The sequence below is a fragment of the Lolium perenne genome, chromosome 2 (genome assembly GCF_019359855.2).
Source record: "Lolium perenne isolate Kyuss_39 chromosome 2, Kyuss_2.0, whole genome shotgun sequence".
NCBI lineage: Eukaryota > Viridiplantae > Streptophyta > Magnoliopsida > Poales > Poaceae > Lolium > Lolium perenne.
In genome coordinates, this window is record NC_067245.2 from 272,874,181 (window position 1) to 272,890,115 (window position 15,935).

The window sequence follows — 15,935 nt, forward strand, 5'->3', positions numbered from 1 at the left end:
TTTTCTGCTGTTTTTGGTTCCAGAAAGGCTGTTCGGGCAATATTCTCGAAATTCGACGAAACAAAAGCCAAACATCTTATTTCACCGAGACGGACCAGAACACCGAAGGGGAGCCGGAGAGGAGGCCCAGGCCCCCCACACCATAAGGCGGCGCGGGTGGCCCCCTGGCCGCGCCCAGATGTTGGGAGGGAGCCCCCTGGCTCCCCCGACGCCGCCTCTTCGCCTATAAAATCCCTCGCGACCTAAAAACCCGATACCAATTGACGAAACTCCAGAAAGACTCCAGGGGCGCTGCCGCCATCGCGAAACTCCGTTTCGGGGGACAGAAGTCTCTGTTCCGGCACGCCGCCGGGACGGGGAAGTGGCCCCGGAAGTCATCTCCATCGACGCCACCGCCTCCATCATGCTCTGTGAGTAGTTCCCCCATGGACTACGGGTTCTAGCTGTAGCTAGTTGGTACTCTCTTTCCCATGCTTCAATACAATGATCTCATGAGCTGCCTTACATGATTGAGATTCATCTGATGTAATCGGTGTTGTGTTTGTTGGGATCCGATGGATTGTTACATTATGATTAGTCTATCTATATAAGTTTGTGAAGTTATTGTTGCTGCAATCTTGTTGTGTTTAATGCTTGTCACTAGTGCACGAGTGGCATGATCTTAGATTTAAGCTCTATAATTATTGCTTAGATTGTATCTACAAGTTGTTTGCACATGTCTATGTCCGGAACCCGAGGCCAAGTCATCCTCTTCAGCAAAGAGTCTTGACGATCCCTTTGTAACTTGAGGAGACAAAATTTCTCGAGAAGGTGCAGGAGAAGCTGCTGCGTCAGCATCATCATCTTGTCCGCTGGGACTCGACTCCGCCGTTGTCATCAAATCTTCGTTGATCTTCCTGTGGCGCATAGACTTGACGAGAGCATCGTCCTCGGGGGCTTCATCGCCCAGAGCATCGCTATCCTCAAAAATGTTCTGGTCATCCTCAGTCTCTTCGGAAGCATCATCATCCTCTGGAGCTACCCTGCTTTCGGGTGTAGGTGGATAACATTGAGCAACAGTGGAAGCCTGTCGAAAGAAAAGCAATGAGTCTTGGATTCAGAAATAAACACAACATCGGATGCAAAGACAAATGAGATTACCTCAGAAGGAAGGTGCTTAAGGTCAAGAGGAGGGCGAGCCGAAGTCATAACTATGATGTCTCTCCGGCTGAGACAAGTTAGACGCCGCACCTCATCTCGAAGATCCTCTTCAGATAAATCAGTTGGGCCGATCCTTGATTTGTCCGTTACACCAGTGTACATCCATAGCTGATGAGCCCTTGACATCACTGGCTGCACCCGACGCTTCAGAAACACTAAGACCACTTCAGTGCCGCACATCGTCTGGCCTCCTGCATTCTTTAGGTCCAAGACATTTTCATACAGTTCATCAGCTATTGCGCTTTCTTCGGCAGTCAGAGTGTTTTGCCAGGATTTCTTCGGCACGGCAGCAAGAACATCTTCGAATGGTGGCAGATTGGAGCGCCGTCCTGATGCCGGGATGTCCCGGAGATAAAACCACTTCTGTCGCCAGCCTTGGACTGACTCCTTCATCGGGTAGTTGAGTAGTTAACCTCCTTCTTGATGATGAAGCCGACGCTGCCGACAACAGGAGGGCCGTCATTGCCATTGTGGCGCTTGACGTAGAAAATCTTCCTCCACAAACCCCAGTGGGGGTCAATGCCAAGGAAGGCCTCACACAAGGTGATGAATATTGAGAGATGGAGAATAGAATTGGGAGTCAGCTGCCAAAGCTGAATCCCGTAGAAGAAAAGGAGAGAACGTAGAAATTCGTGGGCGGGGGGAGAAAGTTCACGATACAGAAAGGCAGCAAACATAACAGTAAAACCTTTCGGAGGCCTTGGGTGGGAAGCAGAACATGGATGAGCAAAGTCAGATTTGGCAGATGAGATGAGGCCGAGCGTCCACATCTTGTTCTCCTCACGTTTGGAGATGGTGGACGCAGACCAGTCAAGACCGACCTTGGCTGCGCTTGCAATAGCACTGGAGCCGGCGGGTCCCTTCTTCTTGCCCATGGTCGATGAGCTCGTAGAAGCAGGGGCAATGGCAAGGAGGAGGCAAGGAAGAAGATGAGCAGTATGGAGACGTAAAAAGTAAAAACATGAAAAGGTTCCCTATTTATAACAGGGAATGACTGGGGATCATAGCCGTTACTTTGGCAATCGTGGGAAGATGGGCGAGAATCCAGTCGTACACGTGTCAAGAAGGAGAGTTAAAACCGGCGGCCCATTAGTCCCACTACGTGAGGAAATTCAGGAGGCACCTCGGTCAACACGCAAGGACTAGCGATTGCGTAACTAACGCGCAGAAGTAGGGGGGCTGTCAGGTCACGTCCTGTCAATCGAACCGCCGCAGTAACGATGTCATCGATGATGTCACAAAGAGTATCGACTCGTCATGAAGCATCCGAAGGAAATTAAAACATTGAGTTGCTTGACTTGAGTCTACACACGATTGCAAGCATCCGTGCTTAGACACGGGGCTACTCCCATCGGGAGCGCTGGACGCGCACCCGATAAAAACTACGGACTCGAAGATTTCAAAAAATCCAGGATCATGCGCGGAGACTTGATTCTGAGTAGAGTAACGTTGTTTGCCATCGGCAGTTAACCAGCATGGATTTATCGAGTAAAACTGGGCACATTACTCAAAATCCTTTACGTACTATCAAAAGGCAGTTTGCAGAAAAAGATGTCGAAGACCCGATATAAAAAAGATGTCGAATGACCATGCCAGTTTGCAGAAAACATCGGTAGCCTAAAAACATTCGAGTAGTATAACTTGAGTCTACAGACGGTTGCAAGCATCCGTGCCTATACTCGGGGGCTACTCCCATCAGGAGCGATGTACGCGCACCCGAAAAAAATGGTCTTTCTGTTTCAAAGAAGTCAAGATCTTCCGGCAATTATGGATGTTCGACAGAAGACAATTTCAGTCCCTGCCCGAAGCTTTACTTGGCCAGCCCTCGGGGGCTACTAATGTGGGCATTACCCTTCGGGTAACCAGTATTACGTTACCCCCTACGGCCCAACCAGGGGCCCATGAAGATCAACCACCGACCAAGGTGGGCCGTTATGTCGGTTTCAAAAAAGGGTTCTTGACGAACAAGGCAAAAAGACGAAGAGACAAGGAAAGTTTAGATGTAAGAACTCTTTGTAACCTAGTCGAACCCGGACATAACTCTTGAGACCTGGCCTGCAATATAAGGGCCAAAAGAGGGTCTGCCGAGGGACACACAATCATCGTATCCATAATCACCGCATCTAGAGCTAGGTCATTAGAAATCTTAGCCTCTCGACGATATCATAGTCAAAGCCTTCGGCTACCCCATTGTAACCCGATAATTTCGATAATCAAGATCAGACAAGCAGGAAGGGTTTTACCTCACCGAGGGCCCTGAACCTGGGTAAATCTCTCTCCCCGTTTGTTTGGTATCCGATGTCTCGTGTCAGCCTGCAGGATTCCGTCAACCCTAAGCCCCAAAAGGTGGGCATTGCCGAGGAGCACTCTCGTCACCCGGTGTGACGTTTCTCACATTCGGGCGATAACACTTAGCAGATTGTCGGAAGCGCGGATTTCTCCGAAACCCTCATATATGTGGGGGGATGAAAATGGAGAGTACTTTTGTATTGCAAATAGTATGGGTATATACACATTGTCTTAAGTAACACTGATAAATAGTCAACAAAAAGTAAAACTAATTAAAAAAATAAATATGAGTATTAGATAAAATAAAATAGAAATAAAAACAAAGAAAAATGTCATATGGCGCACGGCAAAGGGAAGAACGCACGGCAAAGGCTGCGTTGCCATGCATTCCAGCTGTGCGCACGGCAAAGGGTGAGGCACGACAATGCCCAGCACCCAGGGCGGAGCTGGAGAGAACATGTCCCTGATGCACACCTAAGCTTGAAGCCTTTTTTACTTATATTTCTGCCTCCCTGATGCACGTTTCGATGCCTAACCTGATGCACTACCTCTAATTTAGCTCATAAGTAGTAGTAAAAAAAATCTTACCCTGTGCATCAGGGTCAACACAAGCAGATCCGCCCCTGCCAGCACCGTTGCCGTACGTCAAATTTTTGCCGTGCGCTGTCTTACTTCTTTGCCGTGCTGGGTTTCCTTGCCGTGCGCTCGTGCCTGTTTTTGCCGTGCCTTTGTTCTTTGCCGTGCATTTTTTTGGTGTGCACGGCAAAAATTTCTTTGCAGTGTCTGGGCTCACGGCAACGCCTGTTTTTCGTAGTGATTACTCTACGAAAAGAAGAGATGCGGAGAAAATACCCAAATGCCCTGCTTTTCAACTGGTCGTGCTTGAACTAGAGAAGGTAGTTTGCATGCAGCAAACATGGAACTTATATTTGAGCATAACTGTCGCTTCGCACTCGGATTCAGAAATTCTGCTGTGCACCTCCTACTAGCATAGACGTGCTTCATTTCCATCACCCTTTTGTGGAGTAGATGGAGTACATCTTTCCGTAACAACTGATCTCTTCATACATCTAATCAAACACATCGAATACACCCCCTATTGTTGGAGTTTTTTTTTTACCTTCATACATCTAATCAGACGAGAAGACGGCGACCCGATCACCAGTTCACCACCACCACAAAATATCCAGAAATGGTTCGTGGTGGAGAATTTTACGGTTTCCATTAGAACCTGAGTGGATTCCCCGTCAGAGGAAAACCCTGTTCTTACGTTTAGTCGAGCAGCCTGGTGATTAGACAATGGACTCGCCCGACACGGCGCTCCGGATTTCAACTCCGGGTCACGGCGGCGTCTTTCGACTGTCGCCGTCGTGACTTCACCGCCTCACCTCACAATCTCCATTGGCCTACCTAGTTTTCTGATCGACCGGTCAGCCTCATCTCGAGTCAGAGGCCACACGAATAAAATCATTCCGCTGGCGGCAAAGGTCAAATCGAATCCGCCGCGTATCCGACCCAACTTGATGCGTACGTGCATGCGCTGTGCTCTTGACGTGAGCAGAGAGACCAGCGTGCATATTCTCGCGCGAACCCAGATTGACGCGTCGAGGTCGAGCTACTCCATTGTAGTCGCGCACGCGGCACGCGCCCGCTGATCGGACTGACTCGCCCGCGCGGCCGGCCTCCGGTGTGGACGCGGCGCGCACGGGGCCGGACCACCCACCCTGACGGCGAGCGGACGCGCGGCGCCACGGCGTGGTATGTACGGGGCGTCCGGCCGGAGCACTGACCTTGTCTTGTCCGTCCACGACGGAGGGGGCCTTGCGCGGCAGGTCAAGGCTGATGTGGGCGTCGTTTTCGTTGGTCGGATTCAGGAGCTGGAAGTATCGGGCATCCGATTCGTTCCAGGTGCTAGTGCGCGCCGGGACCCGCCGCCGATAGCTCTTCCACGCCGCTCTCCACCGAGCCCGAGCCTCCCTCCGCCTACCTGATTCCCATTGTCTGCGACTCCGCGTCCTGATTTCTGTCGATCTGGTGAATGGAGAGCCGGCCGGCGACTTTGTGCGACGACAGTCGCGGCGGCAGGTGCAGGTAGGTCTGGCGTCTACCCTAGTTTTTTTTTTCCTTTAGAACCGGCCGTGCCCCCATTATTTTCCACTAGTTGCATCATGATTTTTGTTTCTTTTCTGAGATGCATTCATCATGATATTTGTCGTGAATTAGTCGGCACATACCCCCATCTTCGTGGACAAACTAGGCCTTGAATGTTTAGCCCGCATCATTTCTCGGTAACGCCCGCCAATTCCGGGGGCTCCTCGCCACCGACCAGGTCGGCAGCAGGGGAGGTGCTTTCTGCCGACCTGGTCGGCGGAAACAAGCCACCGCATCCCCACGGGCAGGCAGCAGTTTCATGGGCCGCGTGGCCCATCAGGTAACCTTTTCTTTTCTTTCCTTTGTTTTTTTTGCATTTTTAAATCTCAACGTTTTTTGGATAACCAAAATAATTTTTGAGGTTTCTTAAAAAATATTTGAACGTTTTTCAAATATGAACAAATTAAAAATTTAAGCATTTTTCAAAATATAGATAATTTTAAATCCTGAACATTTTTACAAATTCGAACAAATTTGAGAAGTGAACAAATTTCTGATTTTGAACAGATTTTGAAATTTAAACGAATTTTTAAATTTGAACGAATATCGATTTTTCCCAAAATTTGAACATTTTTCGAAAATGAACATATTTTAAATTTGAACATTTTCCGATTATGAACATTTTTCGGATACGAACAATTTTTAGCTTTGAACATTTTTCGTTTTGAACACTTTTCAAATTTGAACGTTTTCGAATTTGAACTATTTTCAAATTTGAACTTTTTCGATTTTGAACAAAAAGAAAAATAATCATAAAAGAAAAGGAAACAAAAAAGAATATAGAAAAAAAAAAGAAAAAACAGAAACAACAGAAAACGAAAAAAAGAAAAAAAAAAGTGAAAATGGGCCAGGCCTAATACCCGACCAGGGTGTGCGGTGCCTAGTAGGCACCGACCTGGTCGGTGTATAGGATTCCCCAGGCAGCAGCAGGTAGCCGTACACTCCTGTGCCCATAGGTTGCTAGCTGGGCCGCGGCGCAACATCAGGTAAATGCATTTTTCTTTTTTCGTTTCTTTTTTATGCTGTTTCTTTTCTTTTCTTTCTAAGTTTTTTAAAGATTCAAAATTTGAACATATTTTAAAAAATTATATTCTCCAAATTTTGAAAAACATTATTTTTCAAAATTAACTATTTTTATATATGAACAATTTTCGAATTTGAACATTTTTTAATTTTGAAAAAATTGCAAATTTAAACAATTTTTGAATTAGAACAGTTTTTATACTTTAACAATTTCGAATTTGAAAAAAATATCATATTTAAATAATTTTCGTATTTAAACAATTTTTATACTTGAACATTTTTCGAATTTGAACAATTTTTATACTTGAACAATTTTCGAATTTGAAAAAAACGATAAATGAACAATTTTTCGAATTTAATTTTTTCATATTTTTGAGATAGAACATTTTTAAATTGAACATTTTACATTTAAAATATAATTATTTAAAAAAAATTAAGAACGAAAAAAGAAACGTAAAAGAAAACCATACAGAAAAGTAAAATACAACAAAAAAAACAAAAAACAAAAAGCAAAAAACGAAACACAAAAAAAACGAACTAGGCCTACCAGGCCGGCCCATACCACGCGCGCAGGTGTGTGCGGCCCGCAGTAACCGCCGACCTGGTCGGAATATAGGATTTGCCCCAATTCCTGTTCTACACTTCAGGCAATTGTTATCGCCTTGCCGCATACCCATCTAGCACTCTGATCACCTTGGACCGGCCTATTTCATTTATGCTAGAAAGGGTGGAACTGCACTTCGATTTTGTTTTCCCGGTTTTGCCATATGGCTTTTTCTTGGTTTCATGTTTTCTTTGATTTTCCTCCTTTATTTTTAAAATATTTTTCTGTATTCCTGATATTTTTTAGTTTTCATTTTTTAAAATCTGAACATAATTCAAATTATGAACTATTTTCAAAGTTTGATTTTTTTTTAAATTCGAACATTTAAAAAACTCCAAATCTTAAAACAGTGTAAACCCCCAAAGGAGTATCATGGTATTGTTTAATCTCAGACATCTTACCTCTATTCCTGAACATGTATCACATGTATCGTTTAATCTTAGTCGTCCTTGTGTTTCACTTAGGAAAACGTTTCAGTTTTGGGGGTCTATGGAAGCACAAGCCTTTAAACAATTTTCGAATATGAACATTTTTAGTATGTTCAAAACTTCCAAATTTTGAACATTTCCAAATTCTCAATATTTTTAATTCTAATTAAATTCTGAAATATTTTAAATTTTGAACATTTTTTGGGTTTGAATAATTTTCGAATATGGACTTTTTTCAATTTTTTAAAATTTTCAGATTTGAACATTTTCGAATGAACATTATTTTGGTTTAGAATTTTTTTCATTTGTGAACGTTTTTCATGTATGAACATTTTTAACTCTGAACTTTTTTTTTTTTTGAATCCCGGTCGTTCGAAAAAGTCGAATGAAGGAGAGAGCGGGGCTAACACATTAGGCCGGCCCACCCTGGGATTGTCTCTGCGAATGGTCGACTCGCGATGCTTCAAGCGTCAAAAAAAAGCACCTGTAACGTCCGAGCGATTAGTACCGAGGAATTGCCTCAGGTTTGAGCAGTTATGCATGCAACTGAGTTAGTTTTTTTCCTAATTGAGGGGCATAAACCCCCGGTTTCATTAAAATGGCCCAGATTGTTTTCTTGCTGTTGAGTAGCCGAAAAAAATTGCATTTGTTTTTTCATGCCTTCCCTTGTTTCCTTCTCCGTCTCTTAATAATTTTTTTTGAGGTGTTGTCTCTACCTTCGTGGTAGTATGTTTTATTATTCATTCCTTCTTATAGTTTTCTTTTAATTTAATTTTAGTTTCTTTTAGTTTTTAGTTTTCTGATTTTCTTCATACCACTTGTAGCTGACTACTGTCGGCGTACCAAAAATATGGTGCACCACTAGTAGGTGGTGGGACCACGGGTAATCCGGGCTATACTTACTGGTCGCGTACAATATCCCTATACGCTATTTCCTACTAGCGATAGCATAACCGATTATCTCTCTATTTTTGTTTGATGCTGCATGTCTATCTCTTCAGACACTACAAACTTGTTTTTTTGGGTGTCTGCTACGAATATTTTCTCAAATGGTACAACTTTACTACAATATCATTTTTTCCTACTATAATTATATCCTTTTGCTACAATATTAGAAATGGTTTGCTACGTGGTCTTCGGCGAGGTCTTCTGGGAGGTCTCTTATGAGGTCTTTGTCGATGTCGGTTTTGCTACAATATCTAGACTTTTTTTTGTTCTTTTCATTTCGTGGGTGAGACACTTTTGTCTACGATCATGGTTGGTTTTTTCTGCACGCTCTCTTTATGGAAGCAAAAGTGAGATTCTGTTGGATTTATGTGGGAATCATTTTTTTGCTCCCAAGAAAACATTTTTTGCTACATTGATATATTATGATAGCAAAAGCGGGTTTGGGGAGCTCGCTAGCAGGATTTTTTTTTGATCGTCTGGGAGACACCCAACACTGTCCTTGTTTTGCAACTAATCATGGTGCGCATAGGGCCATACTCATATATTAGAGGAGACTAAAGAAATGTGCCTTGTAAGACTACTCACAATGAGAAGTACAATATACTAGTATCATGTACTACCTCCGTCCCAAGGAATAAGGCGCACACGTATTTCAAGACGAATTTTGACCACAAAAATTAAACAATAAAATTTTGATTATATTATATGTAATTAGTATCGTTGAATTCGTATTGAATAGCACTTTCTAATGATGCTAATTTCATACAAACAATCTTTATATATTTGAAGTAATTCTTGGTCAAACGAAAAGCACGTAAAGCGAGGGCGCCTTATTCCTTGAATCGGAGGTAGTACATGATAGTAGTTTGTGGACCACCTCCACAATGCATAGTATTATAATATGGTATCATGCTTCTATCATATTTAATGTTTTGTAGAATCTCAATGCAAATGTGTGTACAAGATGTATTTGTTATGAAGTTTTCTAGGTTTATGTGCTACGATACGGTATCATATTATGATATCACTCTCATCTTTCACCTCATTAATTGATATGCTACATCAGATTTTTGCTAACATGACATGCATGATATTACTTATGATATTCTTATTGGGGCTAGTCTAACAACCAACTCACAGAGTGACAGAGGGGATACCACTACACCAATAAATCAAATTTGTAGTCTGCCAATTGCACGGAGAGGGCACATCTTATGAAGTCTTCTAGCTAAAGAGTTTTACGTGTCCAAGGCTATTCTCAATAGTGTGTGCAAAGAAAACTGAAAATCAGTCAAAGCTGCACGTTTCTTCTTAAACCATATCTGTCATATCCATCTTGTTCATCAATTGGTACTTCAACCCCTTACTGTCGTCAGCAGCAAAGATCGAGATTGTTGAGCCTTCAGTGGCTTCTTCCGTGACCAGCATCTTCGAGATAACTGTTACGATGTTCTTTTCCACCCACCTCTCTATGGGCCTTGCACCATACATCTGCAAGAAAGCAAGCAATGTTGGTTTTATCAAAACGTATGAGAAAAGAATGCTCTTTGTTTTGGAAGAAAGATGCAATACATACCGGATTGTATGATTCCGACAATATAACGTCCAGCACATCATCACTTAAAACAAGAGAGATGCCCTTGTCAGCTACTCTCGCAGTGACACTGATCATCTGGATTTTTACAACCTCTTTCAGTTGGTGATGCGAAAGTGGCTCAAATACAACAATATCGCTTAGTCTGTTGAGAAGCTCAGGCTTGAAGTATTTCCGAACCTACCGCCAAAATGCATACATGACAGTGAATTGACACATCATATATATGCATTTTATGAGGGCTATGAAGGATCACAAACCTGTTTCATGACAACGTCTCGCTGAGACTTGACTGTATTATCTCCGGCCACTTCTGATGTTAGGTGTTCTGCTCCCAGATTTGAGGTCATAATAATTATTGTATTCTTGAAATCTACCTTTTGGCCTTTACCATCAGTCAAAACACCATCGCCGAGCAGCTGAAGAAAAATATTCAACACCGAGCGATCTGCCTTCTCCACTTCATCGAAAAGGATTACACTGTACGGGTGTGTCCTTACTTTCTCGGTCAGTTGTCCACCTTCGTGGTAACCATGATAGCTGCATGATGTTATGAAAGGAACACTTGTATCACTAAAGCGTTTGCAAGATTGTGTAATGTTGAAAAAGTCACGAGTTAAACCTTGGGGGTGCTCCGATGAGACGTGATACAGAACTAGCAGAAACGTACTCTGACATGTCAAACCGAAGCAATCTCTTCTCACTGTCAAACAGCTGCTCAGCGAGAGCTTTTGCGAGTTCGGTCTTTCCAACACCAGTCGAGCCCAGGAATAGGAAGGATCCTATCGGTTGGCCAGGCTGAGCAAGACCAGCCCTGGAACGTAACACTGCTTCAGCAACCAAATTGACCGCCTCATTCTGGCCAATTACCCGCTCATGCAATCTGTCCGCTAAGTTAACTAACCCGACCTTCTCCTTTTGATCAAGCTTAGTCATAGGAATTCCAGTCCATTGGCTCAAAACCTTCAAATAACACAATTGGTTGAAATAAGCATAACAATCATATCTCGTGGAAATAGTAGACACAGCCACACATGCTTACCTGTACAATATGTTCCCGGCCAACAATTCTTTTTGCTTTTCCCTCTATCGAGGTGCAAGCCTCGTCAATTAGATCAATTGCCTTATCGGGAAACCGACGACCTACAAAGGAACATAAAATTCAAAATTTGGATATGTAGAAACTAATTAATGTGCTCCTTTTTTCAAAAAAAGAAAGAAAGAAACTAAAGTGCTAAAAGCAGTTTGCTAGAGAGTGTAACCTGTGATGTAGCGGTCAGCAAGGTGGACGGTAGCATGAATAGTATCGTCTGGAATTTCCACATCATAGTGGTTTTGGTACCGCTCCTTGATCCCCTTCAAGATGGCAATGGTGGCGTGCGTGCTGGGTTCTTGGACGTGCACCTTCTGGAACCGCCGCTCGAGCGCGGGGTCTTTCTCGACGTGCTTGCGGTACTCCTCGTGAGTAGTGGCTCCCATGCAGCGGATGCGGCCACGGGCCAACGCTGGCTTAAGTATGTTTGCAGCATCGCCGCTACCTGCCGGGTCACCGGCCCCAATCAGCATGTGCATCTCATCGATGAAGAGAATAATCTTGCCGTCCGCAGCTTCCGCATGGTTGATCATATTCTTCATGCGTTCCTCAAACATGCCGCGCCACCTGGTCCCAGCCACCATGGCCGCGAGGTCGACCGCCACGACACGCGCGCCGGCGAGCGAGGCGGGGACCGTCCCGGACGCGATGCGCTGTGCGAGGCCCTCGGCGATGGCAGTCTTACCGACGCCGGCGGCGCCGACGAGCACGGCGCAGTTCTTCGTCCGGCGGGAGAGGATGCGTACGACACGCTCGATCTCCTTGTCGCGGCCAACAACCGGGTCACCCTTGGCGGCCGAGGCCGTCATGTCCCGGCCGTAGGTTTGCATGCATGTACCGTACCGGTAGTACCGGTACGCCGCGCACGCCGCGCCGCACAGAGCTGCCGATGCTCCGATGCAGGCTATGATTTTTAATATCTCAGTAGACGGCGTATTGGTGGGGCACGGTATGTAAGTCCCCAGTAATGGATCATAAGCTTGTTGCGTAGTATCTCCTCTCCCCATGATCCAGTCAAGCCATGACCAAGACATTGTTGAGTATGGTTGCACGCAACACCGATTTGGCTCTGCTTCTGAATGCAGGAGCTCTCTCTTGCTTTGCTTCGCCATGTATACAGGAAGACTTCATATCAGATACGGCCACGCACTGGATAAATGGAAAATTCTGAAGGAATCCATGTATTTATATGGAAAGTACTCCTAGTTTGCTCTTTGGAACGGATGAAAGATGAACGGAGCACAAGAAGATTTCACACCAGAGGAAACCATTCCTTCCGGGTGTGTTTCTTGTTCCTGCGTTCCAAACACCAGTTTACAGCTAGCAGATTTGTAAATAAAGAAAAAACAATGTACAGCTAGGGTATTTTCCATGGCTTGCCGTGTGGTGCAAGAGAGACGGCAAAGGATTCCATCATCCAAACTACTTCACTAATACTTTTTTCTTTTTTTTGCATAGGACCATTGCAAGAAGGAAAAAAGAAGCATGTCTCACGCTCGCGACCAGGCCGCAATTCAACCCATGGGTACACGGGCCCATGGACACCCAAGCCAAAATGGGTAGGCTATGTGTCTCGATCTTTACCCATGGGTTTAACCCACGGGCAAGCCAGTTGGTTATGGGTTGGCCGTGGACACGAATTTATACCCATGCGCTCCCTAATGAGCTACCGATTAATATTTAGTACTAAAGATGATTTTTATTTGATATTGCATACAGTATATGTGTTGTAATATTTGTATACAGGATCAAGAATCCTGACACTAAACAACGAGCTGAGTCCTACTAGGAAAGACCGTAAGAATGCATAGTTTCTTTATTGATAGCCCAACAAAGTATATTATTATGACAAGAATTCATCTATCTGGTGAGCTTGGCGAGTCTTGGCTGGTTCTTTTCGTGTTGGAAGCTAGGGTTTCTGGCTGCTAGAGCATGTCGGCGACAAAGTTAACCGAGAGTATTGGATCTGATCATGTTGGGGAGAGAGAAGGCATGACCTCTGATAATTCTCCCGTGGAGTTGGGTGCAGAGGCCTCGGCTAGTGCGGAGTCGGGGAAGGAGGTGGGGATCGACACCATGTTCGACCACCTGGCCATTGATGAGTCGGAATTTGACGACTTCGTCATTGAGGAAGACGAGGCTACCATTAAAGCATCTACCAGGTGGATGGCCGTGGCTAGGGTTCTCTGTGGGAAGAAGTTCAGCCATGAGGTGTTGTTCCAGCAGATGCAGATTGCATGGAACCCGGCACGAGAGATCAACATGCGGCCGGTGGGAGAAAATAGATTCGTAATCCAGTGCTTCTGCCTTGGTGATTGGGAGAAAGTAATGGAATGAGGACCCTGGCTGTTTAGAGATTGGCCTCTGATCATTGCTGCATATGACGGATTTTCTGATCCGGAGTCGGTGGAGCTGAATTTATCATCGATGTGGATACAGGTGCATAAAGTTCCAGAAGGGTTTAGGAAGCAAGAAGTCCTGAACCCGCTTATCACCCGTACCTGTGGGAAGATTGTTACCTTGGAGATGATACCGTCAGGCAGCTTCCATGGAGATTTTGTGAGGGTTCGCATACACCATGATGTTCGGAAGCCGCTAGCTCGTTTCGTTTCCCTTGTGAGAGGAGGGAAGAGGTTTATTTATGCTGATAAATATGAAAATCTTGGATTGATTTGCTATGCATGTGGCCTCATTGGCCATGATCATAAGGAGTGCGGCATTGGGTTTTTTGAGGAGAAGGAGCTAAAATATGGAGAATGGATATATGTTAATCCACCATCCTCCCGGCAACGGGGAACAAGTGTGCTAAGAGGTGGCCTTAGAGGTGGACGGGCAAGTCCTGGTAATGGTAATGGAGGGCATACTGGTGGCATGGAAGCCTTTGGGCGTGGGCGTGGTGGTGGTATTATTGGAGGTGGACGAGGCACTTACGTCGACTGGCGAGTTCACCCGGCACGCAACACAAAGAACAATGATAAGGATGATAAAGATCTGATGGACACTGCGACGAGCCCGGCCAAACCTGGCGATGTTAATATGTCTGAAGCTGAAAAGAGCGCGAAGAAGAGACTGCAATTTGAGCAGGGCGTGCAAGAAGAGAATACAAGTGCTGGCATGGGAGATAATGCACTTGCTTTGGTTGATCCTAATAACAATTCAGAGCAGGGCAAGGAACATGCTGGTGCAAAGGAGACTAAGAGGCATAAGAGAGATGATGGTACCTCATATTCTGGATCGGCGGCGTCCCTTGAGGATGACCGTCAGACCCAATGAATTTCCTAAGCCTGAATTGTCGTGGTGCCGGGAATGTGGTGCCGGGAATGCTGCGACAATTCATGAGGTTGGTGTCTTAGTTAAGACATACATTCCTAAAATGGTTTTTCTATGTGAAACTCGTCAAAAAAGTGAACGGATGGCAAGGTATAAAGGAAGGATAGGACTAAGGGGCTTTGTTGGTTTCGGTAGCGATGGCATGAGTGGTGGTTTAGCCCTGTACTGGCATGAATGCTTGCAAGTTGAGGTGAAGGATGCTAATGCACGTTTTATTGATGTTTTTGTGCGGGAATCTGTATCTTCCCTGCAGTGGCATGCCACCTTTGTTTATGGTGAACCCCGTACGGACCAGCGTCACCGCATGTGGGATGCCATGTGTGACTTGAAAGCATCGTCAGCCCTCCCGTGGTTTGCAGTCGGTGACTTAAATGAAGCCCTCTGGCAGTATGAGCATCTATCGGCCTCACCAAGACCGAAGGGACAAATGGCAGCGTTCTGGGATGCTCTGATGGTGTGCGAACTGAAGGATCTGGGGTTCTAGGGCCTACCCTTCACATATGATAATAGGAGACGGGGGAATGCAAATGGTAAGGTTCTTCTGGACCGTGCTGTCGCGGATGATTGATGGCGGGATCTTTTCTCAGATGCGACAGTAGTTCACCTGGTTACTCCATGCTCTGACCACTGCCCTCTCTTGATCAAGCTAGCGCGGGAGCCTCAGATTGGGCAAGCTAGGAAGTACAAGCGATATGAAATCATGTGGGAAAGGGAACATGCTTTACCTGACATTATCTCCAACGCTTGGGTGGAGGCTGGGCCAAAGTCAGACCTGGATGAGATTAATAGTGCATTGCAGAAGATTATGGATGTGTTGCATGCATGGGGTGGAAGGAAATTCGGTAATGTGACACGGGAATTATCCCGGATGAGACGCAGGCTGACCTGGTTGTATGAGGAGGATGCACCTGCTGAGGACATCCGAGTAGTGCTGGATGCAATGAATGAGCTCCTATATAGGGAGGAGATGTTGTGGCTTCAACGCTCCCGCATCTCGTGGCTTAAGGAGGGCGACCACAACACCAAATATTTTCATCGGAAGGCGGTGTGGCGTGCACGTAAAAACAAAATAAAATCTCTCAAGGACCAGGATGGAGTGGTACAGGATGTCCCCAATGAGATGGAAAGGATGGCAACATCCTACTTCCAATCAGTCTATACCCGTGATCCCTCTATAGTGCCAACCCATGTGGTCAATCTCTTCCAGGAGGTTTTAACAGATGAGGTAAATGATAATCTATGTCGGGGTTTTATGGAGGAAGAGATCTCTGACGC

General features: G+C 45.2%; 1 protein-coding gene across 1 annotated transcript; it reads right to left on the minus strand.

Annotated features, from left to right (window-relative positions):
- Positions 1 to 9,954: 9,954 nt before the first annotated feature.
- On the minus strand, positions 9,955 to 12,442 carry LOC127330620 (chaperone protein ClpB1-like). The gene is made up of 6 exons (XM_071825678.1): positions 11,500 to 12,442; positions 11,280 to 11,380; positions 10,860 to 11,200; positions 10,498 to 10,777; positions 10,220 to 10,417; positions 9,955 to 10,134 (listed from the first exon to the last, which is right to left on the minus strand). Exons 1-6 carry the CDS (start codon positions 12,440 to 12,442, stop codon positions 9,955 to 9,957), a joined length of 2,043 nt encoding a protein of 680 aa, XP_071681779.1.
- Positions 12,443 to 15,935: the final 3,493 nt, after the last annotated feature.

Excerpts from the sequence above, each read along its gene's own strand:
- LOC127330620 (XM_071825678.1), bottom strand. The coding sequence starts at position 12,442 with ATGGCGAAGCAAAGCAAGAGAGAGCTCCTGCATTCAGAAGCAGAGCCA. Across the intron at positions 11,381-11,499 it reads TGCTGACCGCTACATCACAG|GTCGTCGGTTTCCCGATAAG; the intron begins GTTACACTCTCT and ends GTTCCTTTGTAG. Across the intron at positions 11,201-11,279 it reads GCCGGGAACATATTGTACAG|GTTTTGAGCCAATGGACTGG; the intron begins GTAAGCATGTGT and ends TGTTATTTGAAG.